A 15800-nucleotide genomic window follows, 5' to 3' on the forward strand; every position below is an offset into this window, starting at 1 on the left:
GTGCCCGGACTGAGGAGGTGCCGGGAATGAGGAGATGCCCGGAATGCGGAGATGCCCGGAATGAGGAGGTGCCCGGAATGAGGAGATGCCCGGACTGAGGAGATGCCCGGACTGAGGAGATGCCCGGAGTGCGGAGGTGCCCGGAATGAGGAGGTGCCCGGACTGAGGAGATGCCCGGAATGAGGAGGTGCCCGGAATGAGGAGATGCCCGGAATGAGGAGGTGCCCGGACTGAGGAGATGCCCGGAATGAGGAGATGCCCGGAATGAGGAGGTGCCCGGAATGAGGAGGTGCCCGGACTGAGGAGGTGCCCGGAATGAGGAGGTGCCCGGACTGAGGAGATGCCCGGAATGAGGAGATGCCCGGAATGAGGAGGTGCCCGGAATGAGGAGATGCCAGCATCGCGGACCCCGGCCGGGGCGGGGCGGGGCCTGCGCGGCGCAGCCAATCGGAGCCGGGTCCGCCGCCGGGCGCGGAGTTAAAGCCGGGCGCGGGGAGGCGGCGCGCGCGGGATGTGGGTGCGCGCGCTTGTGGCCTGCGCGGCGCTCTGCGCGTGCGCGCGCGCTTGGCTCGGCGGGGCCGTGTGCGCGCGGGAGGCGGCGGGCGCGGGTGGCGCGCGCTACGTGGCGTTCCTGAGCGCCGGCACCGGCACCGGCACCGGGCCCGCGCTGGTCGAGAGCGTCTGGGCCTCCCCCGGCCGCCTCCGCGCCTGCTTGGCCCGTCGCGATCCGCGCCTCGCCCGCGCCTTCCGCGCCGCCTGCGCGCACCGCCCGCCCGCCGCGCCCGGGGCGGCGCTGCGCCGGGCCCTGTCCGCGCTGTGGCGGCGCCGTGCTGCCTGCACCGACCCCACGCCCCCGGGAGCGCAACGCCGCCGCCGCCGCCGAGGCTGGACGCTGCCAGGAACGCTGTGGTGTGGCGCGGGAGACTCGGCGGGGAACTGGAGCGAGTTGGGTACGGAGCGCCGGGGGGCGGCGGGAGCGCCCGGCTCTCTCCGCGGGGCCGCGCTCATCGGCGCCTCCGCAGGGCTCTTCCGCGGCCCCGACCGCTGCTGTCGGGAGCACGACCAGTGCTGGGCGCAGATCACGGCGCTGCAGTTCAACTACGGCATCCGCAACTATCGCCTGCACACCGTGTCCCACTGCGATTGCGACGCCAGGTGAGCCCGGGGCCGGGGGCGTGAGGAAACGGGGGCCCTGGGGAGCCCGTCCTCTTCACCGCTCCCTGCCCGTAGGTTCCGGCGGTGCCTGCTCGCCATCAACGATACCGTCTCCAACATCATCGGCGTCACATTCTTCAACCTGTTGGAGGTGCCGTGCTTTGTGCTGGAAGAGAGCGAGGAGTGCGTCCGGTGGCACTGGTGGGGCGGGTGAGTTCCTGGGGGTGCCCTGCTCGGCTGCCTCCGCGGGCACAGCTTGGTTGGTGTACAGGACCTCACAGTGCATGGTGTCCCCAGGTGTGAGCGTTACGGTGTAGTGCCTCTGGCCAGGATGGTGCAGCAGAATCAGTACCATCCCAGCCTACCAGCGGAGGAGCCCCCGGGCAAGGGAAGGAATTTCTCTAGAACAGGGAGGAAGCAGCTTCGACAGGAACTGAGGGCAAAGCCTGGGCGCCGCCAGTCTCGGAGACCTAAGGCAGCCCAGCAGCCACAGGGCCCAGGTACTCCTGCGCCGGCCAGGGATAACGATAAACTAACAACCAGGCATCCAGCAGTGCAGTGGGGGCTAGAGCCTGGCCCTGCAACAGCATTGACAGTGTCAGGACAGGATCTGGTTGGAGCAGAGCAAGGAGCTGGAATCTCAGCACGCCCTTGGTATGGCAGCACTGGATCCAGCCCAGCCACAGCGCAGTGTGGAGCTACCCCCATGCCAGCTGTGAGCGGGCGCAGGCAGCAGGGTGAGCTGGTACTGTGGGCAGCACGTGCACGCTGCAGCTGGGGTGGCCTAAGGCCTCAGGCTGGTGGGGTCATGCTGGGCCTGCCATTTACCTTTCTGCTCTCCTCAGGCCCAGGCAGGGGGTGCAGGTGCAAGAAGCACCTGGGTAAGTGTGAGCACCAGATTGCACCCCACGAGGCAAGGTACCAGCTGCACAACGTGGACAGCCGGACACTCCTCCACTGCAACTGCACACGCAGGTGTGAGCCCAGGAGGAAGAAGGCACTGTGTGGTGGGCTGCCTGCCCTGGCCAGCACCTGCTGACGTGCACCCTCCTGTGCCTGCAGACTGCTGCGGTGCCTCCACAGGGCAGGGGACTGCAGTGACATGGACATGACCGTCCTGGCTGACCACTTTGCCATGGACTGCTTTGTTCTAGAGCTGCCTGCTGCCTGCAGCCCAGGCAGGGGGTCACAGCACAGGTAAGTGGGGAGGTCAAGAGGCCAGGGCCTGGGTGGGGCAGGAAACCAGTAGTACAAGTGTTAGCCCCTGCTCTGCCATGCCACAGCCAGGCTGCAGGGCAGGGGCAGTGAATGTTGGTGCTGCAGAGTTACAGTGATGCTCACAGCTTTGCTTCTCCAGCAGCTGTACCACAGGGGCCAGGGCTGTGCTTGTACCTGCTCGGCAGCTCAAAAAGATTCTAAGGCGCTGGGGCTCTCTGCATCTGAGCTCCAAGGCCAAGCGTCCACAGAAGACACAGGCCAGGGGAGGCACCTTCTGTGAGAAGTGCCAGCATCTGGGCGTAGAGCAGACACCGGGTGCTTGGCCCCACACAGTGCTTCGATGACACCCAAGCAGCACAGCCTTGGGAAGGAAGGGGAGGAAGATGTGCTGTGCAGCACCTGCAGCCTGGAGCTGCTTGGGGTCCTCAAGTCAAAGGATGGCACTGAGCATGGCTGTTGGCATGACAGCATGGAGCTGGGTACCACAGCCAGAGAGGCAGAGGGACTGAAAAGCCTCAAGGAGCTGTAGCTGCCATCCATGAGTATCAAAAGCAAGGGGAAATAGGAGGGCCCAGGAATGGGGAAACCATTGTCTTTCTTCCCTGGTGTGCTCTGGGGCAGGATGGATGGCAGGGTGCCCCACCCCTAGATTTGTGACCCTTCATCTGGGGGGTCTGAGCAGTGAGGTATGATCCTGACCCTCTTGCCCAGGCAGAGTAGGAGGGCTGGGGTCAGTACCTGCATGCAGCAGAGGAAATAAAGGGTGGTCAGAGCACGGTTTGTGGTGCAAGCATTGAGCCTGTTGTCCCCTCTTGACGCGGTGGCCCCCACCCCAGGGCTGATCCTGGCCCAGCAGCGAGCACGGTGCGGTGGGGGTACACAGGATCATTTATTTTGTCACTTGCACTATGTTCAGGCTGAGGCACAGTGGTAGAGCAGGGAAGGAGCAAGCTTTGATCTCCAGAGTACCCTGTGGTGGTCCTTGCTCTGTGCCCATCACCATTACTGCCAGAGCCCTGCCCTGGCCTCTTGTGCCACCTCAAGTGTGAGGTCATGGGACAAGAGTCTTGCACTTGGAAGTTCTTGCCCACCCTCCCTTGTACTGTCACCTCACAGCCCTGCCCAGGGCAGGAGCTCGGACTGGGGGCAGAGAGGGAGGGCCTCTACCTGCCAGGCACACAACAGAGGTGAGGAATCATTGCAATAAATAAGGGAGAGAGTGTGGCAGCAGGGAAGTGGCAGAGGAAAGCACACAGCAAGCGCGCTATGGGGAGGAGGAAGGGAGCCACTGCATCAGTGGCCCATGGCACAGCTATGTCTGTCCAGTTCCTCTGGGGGGCTGGTAGGGCTTGTTCTCCGGCTGGGATAGTAGCCCTGGTCTGCATTCTCCCGCCGCCGGCCCAGGGCCTGGTCAATCATCTCCAGGCGCAGGGCAGGCAGCAGGCCCAGGTTCCGAGGGTCAGCCCTGGCCAGGGAGCTGTCAGCACAGAGACGCTGGAGGCCGCCCTGCTCCTGTGGAGTCTGGCAGGATGAGCTGCCCTCTGGGCTCTCAGCTGCCTGTCCCAGCTCCTTGCTTTTGACTCCATGGTGGCCCAGCTCCTCCTGGGGCAGGTGGATGGTGGGGATGCTCCTGGGGAGGCTGTGACGGCTCTGGGGTGAGGGACTGCGGCTGGTACCCCTGTCCCGGCTTGACGGCCGCAGGATGAGGCCCTGGAACTTGGCCAGGCTGGGGCTTCGGCTCCGGTGGCGTTTCATCTTGCCTGGGCTGGGGCTACGGGATTTGGGGGCCAGGAGGACGAGTGTACTGTCATCCTCTTCTGAGCTGCTGCCTGAGCTGTCTGTAGAGCTGCTGCCCTCCTCTGACCTGGGTAGGGAAATCTGCACCCCTGCATCAGCACTGCTAGCTGACCCTCAGAGAGGACTGTTGGGTGCCACACTAGCTGGCCTCTGCCATCCAGAGACCCCCATCCCCCTTCACCCTCACCTCTTGGCTGTGGCTCACCTGGAAGGGCTCAGTCACACCAGCAATGCTACTGGAGGTGTTGCTGTAGTATCCAAGGATGTACTCGCCATTACCCTTGGGCAGTGCTTCCTCAGAGAACATCACCTGCAGCCCAGAGACACCTGATGAGCACCAGGGTTGACCCAGGTGTGTCCCCCCACCTCCAACCCCAGTCAAAAGCACAAATCTCTGCTGCCAACACCATGAGCCTGCCCCAGGCTCAGCAAAAAGCAATAACAAGGTGCTTGCCTCCCTGTGCAATGGCACAAAGGGGCCATTGTCCCCCTGCTGTGCAGCAGAAGTGCCAGCAAGACAGCAGGGCTGGCCCCACCTCACCTGTGCATACAGCTGCTTCTCCAGGCAGCGCTCCCCGTCATCGCTCCTGGCCCAGACATAGGACACGTAGTCTTTGGGGTGCCGGAAGCCCACCTGTTCACCACGGGAGAACACCAGTGCGTGGGACACCGTGAGCCCCACTTGGCACCATCACTCTTCAGTCTCCTGTTGCTCAGCCCCCTCTGGTGAGGGCCTCACACAAGGTGACCCAAAGCTGCTTTGCACAACCCCCAGGTGTGCCCTGGGGCCCTATGGGACCCACAGAGCAGGAGGAAGAAGGAACTGCTGGACCTGAGCCTCCTGAAGCAGGACCACATCATGATGCCAGGGGAAGGGAGGGCACAGCTCTATGCCCTCACCATGTCAGCTGGTGGGGGGTAGCTCGGAAAGGACCCCGCAGTGCTGTGCAGTGCTCCCCACTCCCTCCAGCCCCAGCAGCCCCCAAGCCCCTACCCGGTAGAGTCCTATCCAGTCCCAGGAGCTCCGGTGGAAGCCAACAGCCATCTTGTACCTGACAACTGCTTGCTCAGGCCTGCTCCACTCGTCAGCCACATAAATCTCAACCAGGGGCTTGTCCACCTTGGAAGCAAACTGTCAGACAGGTACATGGTGAGCAAGGGCATGGCAAAGAGCTACCTCTGCTGCCCAGGGACCCCATGCATATACCCACGGCAGCCCCCAGGTAAGGGGCAAAGCAGCTAAGTTTGCCAAAGAGAAGTCCCCCATGCACAAGGCTCGGCATTCCACCCCTGCAGTTCCCGTGTTCCCAGCAGAGCTGGAGAGTGCTCACCTGCACGGCAAAGATGGCAGCTACTGGCTTGTGGTCGCTGACAGTGTATTCCATGTGACTGCAGTAGCACAGCTGGCTCACTGACAGAACGCCTTGGCTGGGCCAGTGCCCGCCTGTGTCCAACCCCTTGCTGGGAGATTTTATCTTCCACAGGATGCGGTCGGTCCAGGCAGGTTTTCGCTTCTTGGCACTGCGGGGCACAGAGGGGCATCTCTTGCCTGGCAGGGGCAGTGGGCTCTGACCCAAACTGCCTCCCCCAGCACTACGGCATGGATGCACAGGGGATGCAGCTCATCTTGGCACTCAGCTGTAGGGACAGACCTGCGCTGGCATCAGCACTGCCATCACATCTCAGACCAGCCTGTGCCTGCCCCAGCATGGCTGCTCTCCCCACCCATGCACACCAGCACCTGCACTGGCTCTGAGCCCCATACCTCCTGCATCTCTCAGCCCCACCTCACGCCCAGCTCTGCTCTCCTACCTGCTATCATACTTGTTGGTGCCCACATCAAACTTGAAAGTGGGTGGGAAGTTCAGGGGTCCCTCCTGGAAACCTCTGAGAACAGGCCATGTACTTTTGGCAATGTTCAGCTGTGGGGAAGAGAGCACGTCAAGGAGCACAGCAGCCCCCATAGCCAGATCCCTGTGCAAGGTCTCTCCACTCTCACACACTGTGACATGCAGTACTGTTCCTGCCAGCTCCCACAGCTGTCAGGGTTTGTCCATCTAAGCCAGCAGCTAGTCTGTGGGCTCAATGCCTCACGTCTTCACAGAATGATGAGGGAACTGTGCTTCATCCAGACTGACCTGGGACTCATCCCTTCCTCCCCCAGAGACATGAGAGCCAGGGCCCTTTGTGTCCTACTGGCTGCTAGAGGACATGCCCTGTCCCACAGCTGCATGGGCAGTTTTGGGGAGAGTCTATCACTGCTTGGAGTCCAGTGTAGGTAGGCTGGCAGCATGCCCATCCCTCACCTGATCCTTCTCCCAGAGCTGGCTCAGGACATTGCTGTCAATGGCATACTTCACAAAGCAGATGTCCAGGCTCTCGATGCGGAAATTGAGGTCCCCAAACCAAAACACGAGGCTGTGGATGGTAGCAAGGGCAACGGGCTGAAAGGGCTGAGGCTACCAGAGCCAGGGACAGCAGGAGTATGATGTTCCCTGCCTGGAGACAGCCTTAGCCCACTGCAGAGATGCTCTTGGGAACAATGGCACAGGTCAGTGCTCAGCCAGCAGCCTGGCCAGCTGCCAGAATTCCGTAGGTAGGACCAAGCACCATTAGCTAAATGGGCCAGACTTCCCCAAGCTGAAATTGAGGGTGGAAATTTCCACCCATTGGATTCAGATAGCACAGCCAGGACACCACAGCAGAGCTGGCCCCTCTGCCTGACTAGTCCCAAAACTCAATACTGCTAGTGAGGCAGGAGCTGTACCAGCCCTGAATGTGATGAGACCAAGACCTCTCATGCTGAGTTCATGCTGGGCCAGCTCAGCAGGTATGACCTGATCTCCAAGCTGTGCTGGGATGCAGGGGACAGACCCCAGACCCTACATGGAGGTGGTCAAGGAACCAGGACTGGCAGTAGAGCCCAGGCTGGGGAGTAAAGCGGTGGGGTACGCACTCATGGTCCAGGATGCCGTTGGCCACAGGCCCCTCAAACTGCTGCATGTGCAGTATGGTGGCAAAGTCCTCCTTGCGCTGCTCTGCCTTCTCCAGGTGTGCTGGCAGGTGGCAGTTCAGGAAGCAGACCATGTGGCCGAAGATGGAGAGACGAACACTCACCCCACCTTTGTTGCCCTGCACCAAGAGGATCCTGTGACTCCTTGGGAAGCCAGCCCCTTGCAATCTCCCCCCAGGGCCACACTCACCCAGTATCCCCCCAGCCCTGTCCTGGTGCAGTCTGTCTGGATGTCGTACAAGAAGGGCAGGTGGTAGTACTTGGCAAACACCAGCAGGATCACACCTTGCATCCGTACTGTGCTGACCTGGAATAGGAGCACGGGCTGAAGTAGGATGGTAGAGAGCCTGGGGACAGGGGACCAACTTGGCCTGCTCCAGGCCGTGGAGCGGCACCTCCACCCTTTCTGCGCCCTCTCATCCCACAGGTGACTGACAGCACTGTGCACACCCTTCTGAACACTGACAGCCAAACCTGAGCCTCAGTGATGCTGGGCTTACATATGTTCTGAGCCAGATGCTGTGGGGAGCTGAACATGTCTGGGGAGCTGAGCAAGCCTGCCCTGAGCCTCACAGGCTGTTGCCAGCAGCATCAGCTGGTTCCCATATTCACCTCACCCTGGTTCAATGTAGGGGGCAACATAAAGTAACCCCAAAGCACCAGAGGGGAAGCATAAGCACAGGAAAGGCAGCTGGGTGGCACAAGCCAAACAACTTGCTAGATGAGATGCAGCAGCAGTCCCTGCTGCTTGGATGGCTGCAGGCTGTCCCTCCAGACAGCTCTCCCACCATACCTCCTTCCATCCTGCAGTCCAGCTCTCCAGACCTGTGTCCCACCTGCCTGGCAGGGAGAGAGAACACCCACTGCCAACTCCTTCAGGGCTCCTTACCAGGATGAAGTGGAAGGGGCTCAGCACATCCATGAAGAGTTCGCTCCACTGATCTGTGAAGAGGGCATCCTTCAAGCGCTTGTTTATCTTGGAGTTTACCTCCTGCAGCCTGAGAGGAAATGTACAGGTCCTTCAGCCGCACCAGGAAAGCATCTGTGTCCCAGTTAGTGAGAACTTGGGAGAGATGCCAAAGCTCAATGCTGGGCAGCAGGACAGGGTGGGAAGGGCAGTTCAAGGGAAGAAACTGATTTTAGAACACAAACCAGCCATGTCCTTGCTCCGGTGATTCTGGGCCATGTGCTGGCAGGAGGCACAAGTGGCCCTGAATCCAGGAGACCTTAGCCCTTTCTAAAGCAGAAACATTAAAGCTGCACAGGGTTGAGCAGAAGCCTAAAGCCCATCTCAGTGTGCAAGAGGAGCTTACGGGGTCTTCAGTCTCTACAGAGAAGTCATATCCCAACAGCATGAGGTGTCCAGATATATTCAAGCTGCGTAGCTCAGAGCAGCAGCAACCAGAAAGCTAATAGTGCTCCTCCCAGCTTGGCAATTAATGAAGAGAGGGAAAAATGTCCACAGAGAGCAGCACAATCAGGAAATGTCTTGCTCAAAAATAACGAATGCTTAGAGCACAAAGACACAGGTCAGAGGAAGGACACAGCCAGGCAGAGATGCCAGGAAGTGAGGAGTAGCAGGACACCCTGCCCTGGACAGAACATGGTCCCAGCAGGTCCCTTACTATCAGCTACACCCCTCACCCCATCCATCCAGCTCAGGTTGACCTCTGCCACCCACACAGACCTATTCCACTGGCCTGCAAGGCTGAGGGGACTGAGAGTCTGGCTCCAACACAGCATCATAGCTCCAGCAGCATCAGCCCTCACACCACTATGCCCCCGCAGCTGGGAACGTGGGGGCAGTCCTGGAGGCAGCTCTTCCACCTCATACCTATAGGCAGAGGCTGCTTCCTGCTCCCTGTGCAAAGACAGCACATCCCTAGCCTTAGCAGGAATTTACACACCACTGCAGTCCTCGAGGGACAGCCACCCTCACCTCACCAGCCTCACCACAGTGCTGTGGCACTGCCCTTCCAGCTGTTCTGTGTACCAGGGACGTAGAGCCAGTCTCAGTAGAACAGCAGATCTGTGCCCTTGAGGCCTGCATACCACATGCAAAAGCAGAGAGGAGGAGAATGCTCCCAGAGGACTTGACCAGGTGAGTCAAATGCCTTGACAGACCTGACCCAAGGTCTGCCACGGTTCACAGCAAGAGCAGGGCTAACTTGGCCCAGCATAGTCAGCCTCAGGCTTGATAAATACTCGAGTCTAATCAGTACTCAAGGGTTTCAGTTCCTCTCAGCACTCCCATTTTAGTAGGCACTGATTCTCCATGACCTTTTCTGACATGCTATCATTTGTGATGCACACCCCTCCCTGCTCCCCATGCCCCGAGGGAGGCTGGGCCTGCAGCTCTTCCATTCCTTGTCCCCCATGGCTTTGGGGATTCCCCAAAAAGGGAATTCGCCAGAGGGAGGAGGGGAAGGAAAAGGGGGAGCCGCACCTCATCCTCTTACCCAATGGCGATCATGTCCACATCGTTTGTTTCGCCCGTGTTGAGGTGCAGCAGGGACGTCACATCATTTGGGGGCATGGCTGTACCTACGTTCCAGGTGACCACTGTGATGCTTGGGAGGACAAAGGAAGAACAGGCTAACACAAGGGCACGGAGGGGTTCCTTGTAACCCTGTTCAGCCCCCAGATCCACTTTTTGCTGGCAACAGATAGCCAAGACTGAAGCTTAGTCGTGGCATGTACACCAGCTCCTTAACTCCCGCATGAGAGAGACAGATCCTTGCCTCCAAGATCCTCCAGGATGCGCACCTGAAATTCTAGAAACCAGCACAAAGAGCCCTCATCTTCATCATCACCAGCTGACGCAGGTGGGCTGCAAGACAGTGTCTCTGGAAAACCCCTTCCCCCCTTCCCCAGAAAGGCTCAGGCTCCTGGGGAAAAGGACCCGGATCTCAGTTCCAAGCCCCTACCAGTCACAAAGGCCAGGGCAGCACATGTGACAGCAGTGCTGCAGCCCCGCAGCGGTGTCCTTCACCAACGCAGAGCCACATCCGTCACATCACATTAATGCCGTTGCGCAATGGGCACCAGCAAAGGGCCCGTAGGCTCTTTAGGTAGCGACAGAAGCCTCAGTCACAGGGGAGACACCTCAATAGGGAAGGAGAGCAGCGCCACGCTAACCCCAGTGCTCAGGGACAGCCCGGGCATGTAGCACTCGCTCCACAGTCGATATCTCTATCACGATATCTCGCACGAACACTGGGCACCAGGCATCCTCCCCACCGGGAGCCTGCCGGCAGTCCCGCACCCCAATCCTACTGAACCCGCCACGGCAGAGGAAGGGCGCAGCGGGCACTGCGAGCCCCGTCCCCGGAGCGCCCCGCGGCCCCACTCACCGGAACGCCCCCTCCTCCGGGGCCCGTCCCGAGCAGTCGGGCAGCGGATCGCAGACGTCGCCGGGACCGAGCCGGCCGAGGGGCCGGGGGAGGACGGGCAGCTCGCTCGGCTCTGCTCGGGGGGTCAGGCCCGCCCACCCGCCGGCGAGGAACTCGCTGGACACGGCCTTGGGCAGCGTGGGGGCGCGGGGCACGGCGGGGCCCGCCCAGGCCGCAATGTGGTCGCTAGACTCCGCTTTGGGCAGCATCTCCCGCCGCTCCGACGGGGCCGGCGCGGGGAAGGTGGCGCGGCCGGGCGCTGCCGGGGCCGGGGGTCCGCCTGGGCCGGGGGGCAGCAGGGCCAGCAGCGGGACACCCTCGGGCGGGGTCCGGGCCGGGGACCGCTCCTCAGTTCCTGCGCGCCGCGGGCAGGCGTGCCCGTCCGGTCGGGAGCTCCTGCGGCCGCCCGGGACCCCGCCGCCGAGGAAAGGCGCCGCCGAAGCCCCTGCGTCGGGCGGGAGCCGAGCCGCGCTCCCGGGGCCCCACGGGGGGCTGGGTCGGCACTCCGCCCCGGCGGCCAAGCCCCAGTCGGCGCTGCCGCGCCGGGCCGGGTCCATCGGCAGCAGGAGACCGCAGCGGCCCCGGCCCGGCCCCGCGCACCTTGCGGCCCCGCCCCGTGACGTATCGCACAGTGACGTCAACACCCGCCACCTGCGCGGCGCCTTAAAGGCGCAGGAGCTGCCCCGCCCCTCGCTTACCTGCCGCCCCGCCCGGCGCCTCCCCCTCTCTCTGCCCCCCGAAAGCCTTTCCTTGCGTGTGCAAGGAAATCCACCCCTTCACACCTGTCCTTGCGCACTGTCCTCGCGAGTGCATATCTGTCCTTGCACGTAAACACCTGCCTTTGTACGTGCACATCTGCCTCTGCAAATGAATGCCTGCCCTGGTGCATTACTGTGTGTATAACTCTGTTCACCACTGCAACTATTGTGTCAGCTTGTGCCAGATATGTCCGTGGTCTGCTACAGAGTATTTGCATTGTTGGTGAGCCCACACCCCCTCGTGGCAGCTGGGTGTGAGTGTGCGTGTCTATGTCTGGCTGTGTGTGTTTACATGTGGGCTGTGTGTGCTGCATGTGCTCCACTGTGTGTACTGCTCTGTGTGTGCAGCTGCGTGTGCAGCACTGCATGTGCAGATGTGCGTGTGCAGCTCTGTGCAGCTGTGTGTGTAGCTGGGGGCCTGTGTGTGTCTCTGTGTGCAGCTGTGTGTATGTGGCTCTGTGTGTAGGTGCTGCTGCACCTGTGTGTGGCAGTGAAGTACTTTGTACAGGCAGGTGTGAACACCTGCACTCGGGGTGCATGTACATACGGGTCCACCCGCAGCCTGTATCTGCCACAGTGTCTTGGGAAGACTGGAGCTTGAGGAGAAGGAGGACCCTGTTGAATTAAGGAGCAAGGCAGAGGAGGATACTAGTCAGAAAGTACAAAATCCCTGGGTCCTCGTGGGACTGAGTCAGGAGCCAAGGGACCTGTGGAAAGTGGCTCCTGCCATCGTGGGGGGAATCTTGCAATACTTTGTGGTCGATGGTGGCAGCTGGGAAAGGATTGAGGAGAGTCAATGCAACTGGTAGTTTCTGGAAGGGTGTGAAGATGGACTCAATGCCAGTTTGCCTCACCTTCATCCTGGAAGATGACAAAGCAGTATGTTCTGGTAACCATCACTGGGCGCACAAACAACTTCTTGAGGGCTCAGTTTGGCTTCTCTGAGGGAAGGTCCAGCTTGGCCACCCAAGCCACCTTCTGTGATGGAGTGAGCAGCTGGCAGATGTGAACAGCAGAGGACAGTGTTCACCTGCACTTCTTGGAGGCATCAGGCTCATCTGTTTGTCCTAGGAAAACTGTTGGCCGACAGGCTGGATAAATAGAAGTTGAGGCAGGATGACTGGATCCAGGGGTGGAGGTCAGTGGCACACTGTCCTATGGGAAACCAGTCACTCATGGTGTCCCAGGTGTTGGTGCTGGGCCCTTGCCTGTTTAACATCTTCATCCCACCTGACCGGCATGACAGGGCACTCTCAGCAACTGTGCAGGTGACAGCAAACTGGGAGGAGTGGCTGGAAAACCGGAGGGTCGTGTTTCCATTCAGAGTGGCCCGAATACACTGGATAAACGGGCCGTTAGGAATCTCCTGAGGCTCAACCAGGGAGCATGCAGGGTCCCGCCCCTGGGGAGAAACAACCCTGGCACTGGGACATGCTGAGGGCCACCCTGCTGGAAAGCAGCTTTGCAGAGGGATATGAGGGGGGGCACCACATTGACCATGAGCTCACCATCTCCTCAGGGCAAAGCAGGTGAATGGGCTGCATTGGAGGTGTTGCCAACAAGTCATAGGAGGTCACGGAGGTGCCTGTGTCCCGTGCAGAGCTCTCAAGAGCAAGTCCTGGAGACATGGATGTGCTAGAGGGAGTCCAGTGAAGGGCCCCAAGAAGGAATGGCTGGAGCATCTTTCATGTAAGCCGTTTGTGTTGCTCTGTGTGTGTTGTTGTTGTTGGTCGCCATGTCAGTGCACGGTGTGTGTGTGTGTGTGTGTGTGTGTGTGTGTTGCTGTGTGTTGCTGTGTGTGTATGGCTGTTGGCGGTGCTGTTGGTCTGTCACCGGCGTGGTGCCGGTTTGTGCGCGGTGCGCGCCCGGGGAACTTACGCGCAGCTCACACGGTGCGTACGCGGGTGCGCATGTCCGTGTGCGCTCCTGCGCGTGTGTCCGTGCCTGCGCGAGTGTCTGTGCCTGCGCGCCTGTCCGTGCCTGCGCGCGTGTCCGTGCCTGCGCGCGTGTCCGTGCTTGCGCGTGTCCGTGCTTGCGCGCCTGTCCGTGCCTGCGCGCGTGTCCGTGCCGCGCGTGTCCGTGCCTGCGCGTGTCCGTGCTTGCGCGTGTCCGTGCCTGCGCGAGTGTCTGTGCCTGCGCCTGTCCGTGCTTGCGCGTGTCCGTGCGCACGCGCACACATGTGCTCGTGCGAGCGGATCGGTGCGCATGCGCAGCGCCGCGCGCGTGCCCGAGTCGCGCCGGACGTGGCAGCGGCGGGAGCGATGCGGGCGGTGTCGTCGTGGCCGTGCCCGGGGCCTTGGCTGTGGCTGCTGCTGCTTCTGACGGCGGCGCCGGCGGCGGGTGGCGGCTCGGAGCGCCCCCGGCTCCGCGAGGCCGTGCTGCGGGACCTGGCCCGTGGCAAGGTGGAGGTGAGCGCGGGCGGGGGCCGCGGGTCACGCCGGGGATCAGCTGATGCCCGGCGGGTGCCTGACGGGGTGTCCGCTCCCGCAGACGTGCGGCGGGTGACGGCTGAACCGCCTCAGGGAGGTACGTACGGGGCCGGGCTGCGGCGGGGAGCTGGGGCTTCCCAACGCTGAGCCGGGCCCGGCCGGCCGCTCTCCGCAGGTGAAGGCGTTCGTCACCCAGGACATCCCGCTCTAGTACCCGCCGGCGGCGGCTGCAGCGCTGGGATCCGGGATGGGATGGGATGGGATGGGATGGGATGGGATGGGATGGGATGGGATGGGATGGGATGGGATGGGATGGGATGGGATGGGATGGGATGGGATGGGATGGGATGGGATGGGATGGGATGGGATGGGATGGGATGGGATGGGATGGGATGGGAGACAAGATACGAGGGAATGATGTACGGGAGGGGAAGGGCTGAGGGAAGATGGGGTTTTGTGAGATATGAAGGACAGGGTTTGGTGAGGAGTGAAGGATAGGTGGTTGGGGGATGTGATGGAGAATCAGATGGTATTATGTGGGAAACAGGGTGGGATGGAAGGGAATAGGAGGATATAAGAGAAGATGGGCTGGGATGGAGGATGATACAGGATAGGCAGGAATGAGATGTGACTGAGGATAGAAGGGGATGTGATGAAGGATGGAATGGGATAAGGGTTGCATGGGCATGACCACTGCTGCCCACTCCTTGACACATTGCCCAGCCATAACCTGGAGATGAAACACCTGCCTGGTGCCGACCCTGAGCTTGTGCTCCTTGGCCACCGGTATGAGGAGCTAGAGGTGAGTGGGCAGTATGGCACCTGCTGCCAGGGGGCCTGGGGTGGTCAGTGCCCCACAGGTGCCAGGCTACAGCCCCTGTCTGGGTGCAGAGAGTTCCCCTGAGCGACATGACCCGGGAAGAGATCAACCAGCTGGTGCAGGAGTTGGGCTTCTACCGCAAGGAGACACCTGATGCCCCTGTGCCAGAGGAGTTCCAGTTTGCCCCTGCCAAGCCTCTGCCAGTACTGCTGCACCCCCAAGTGCCCACCACTGATGGCAAGACCCCACCCAAACGTGACAAGGAAGAACACCCAGACCTCTAGTAAGGAATGTCACACTTGGGATGGGGTCCTGCAGCCAGTCCCCAGTGCAGGGAATGAGGGTGTTGTGGCAGCTGGGGATGGTGTCACAGGGTGTCAAAGGATTTTCCCGTCCACTCTTGCCTGGTCCTGTGTAGCCTCTGCCCAAGGATGCCCCAGGCAGATCCAGCCTCAAGCAGGAGCTTCCTGGGCACTTGTGGGCATTCTGAAGGTCCTGTGTGCTGGTTGATGCCCACCTGTCCTTGGAGCCCATTATCCCTGGCCAGCTGGGACGAACAGCAGTCCTTTCAGTCCCTTGCTGTGTCCAAAGGTTTAGCTGCTCTGAGCACTAGGCAGCAATATCCTGCCTGCATGGGACAGGATGAAACCCTCAGCAGAAAGCGCCAGGTGCTAAGGGTAGATGTGCTGAGTCCCAGTAGTGGGAGAGCTGCCCCAAGAAGGGGCTTTATCCCCCAGCAGGGTTATGTCATATCCATCTCCTAATAAAGCTTTTATTTGCAGTCATGTGCATTGTGTAATCTTTTCAGAGAGAGCTCAGTGGTATGCATCCCACACTGCTCTGTTCCAAGGACAGCTGGGTGCCCCAGAGCTTCTCACAGAGGCAGGAGAGGATGGCACAGTCAGTCACTACTGGTGAGCCACAAACCAACCCACAGACCAACTGTGCTGTTCCTGTGCCACCACTCCCCAGCATGATAGAGGGGTGAGCTGGTGGGCACCATGGAATGGGATGACCTGCTCTCACAGGATGCAGGGGGATGGGCACAAGCCCATGAGCAAGTCCTGCAGTGTTGAACCAAAGCCCCATGGCTGTACTGGCCCAGTGGTGACATCTGGCCCTCAGCTGCAGAAGGAAGTGGAGCACAGCTGCACTTAACCACAGCCTTGCTGGCCAGGTGGGATCTTTTCCCTGTGCCAGGCCTGGGGGCAATGGGGG

At 61.0% G+C, this 15800-nt stretch overlaps 3 protein-coding genes across 4 annotated transcripts; 2 read left to right on the forward strand and 1 right to left on the reverse strand.

Moving 5' to 3' along the window:
- The first annotated feature begins 511 nt into the window (after positions 1-511).
- PLA2G3 (phospholipase A2 group III) lies at positions 512-3148 on the forward strand. The gene is made up of 7 exons (XM_056503867.1): positions 512-950; positions 1023-1155; positions 1231-1365; positions 1453-1892; positions 2001-2130; positions 2218-2352; positions 2516-3148. Exons 1-7 carry the CDS (start codon positions 512-514, stop codon positions 2715-2717), a joined length of 1614 nt encoding a protein of 537 aa, XP_056359842.1. The 3' UTR covers positions 2718-3148.
- Positions 3149-3242: 94 nt separating this feature from the next.
- INPP5J (inositol polyphosphate-5-phosphatase J) lies at positions 3243-11181 on the reverse strand. Of its 2 annotated transcripts, none has more exons than XM_056503866.1 (12): positions 10537-11181; positions 9643-9753; positions 8073-8181; positions 7374-7490; positions 7127-7302; positions 6477-6588; positions 5983-6092; positions 5502-5691; positions 5165-5302; positions 4712-4804; positions 4376-4480; positions 3243-4237 (listed from the first exon to the last, which is right to left on the reverse strand). In XM_056503866.1, exons 1-12 carry the CDS (start codon positions 11130-11132, stop codon positions 4181-4183), a joined length of 1914 nt encoding a protein of 637 aa, XP_056359841.1. In that variant the 5' UTR covers positions 11133-11181; the 3' UTR covers positions 3243-4180. The 2 variants fall into 2 exon arrangements, with proteins under 2 accessions (XP_056359841.1, XP_056359840.1); XM_056503865.1 differs by having other exon boundaries at positions 3243-4251.
- Positions 11182-11921: 740 nt separating this feature from the next.
- Positions 11922-15363, forward strand: SELENOM (selenoprotein M). The gene is made up of 5 exons (XM_056503868.1): positions 11922-13741; positions 13824-13859; positions 13938-13972; positions 14486-14564; positions 14654-15363. Exons 1-5 carry the CDS (start codon positions 13136-13138, stop codon positions 14864-14866), a joined length of 969 nt encoding a protein of 322 aa, XP_056359843.1. The 5' UTR covers positions 11922-13135; the 3' UTR covers positions 14867-15363.
- The last annotated feature ends 437 nt before the right edge of the window (positions 15364-15800 follow it).

The sequence above is a fragment of the Oenanthe melanoleuca genome, chromosome 15 (genome assembly GCF_029582105.1).
Source record: "Oenanthe melanoleuca isolate GR-GAL-2019-014 chromosome 15, OMel1.0, whole genome shotgun sequence".
Taxonomy (NCBI): Eukaryota; Metazoa; Chordata; class Aves; order Passeriformes; family Muscicapidae; genus Oenanthe; species Oenanthe melanoleuca.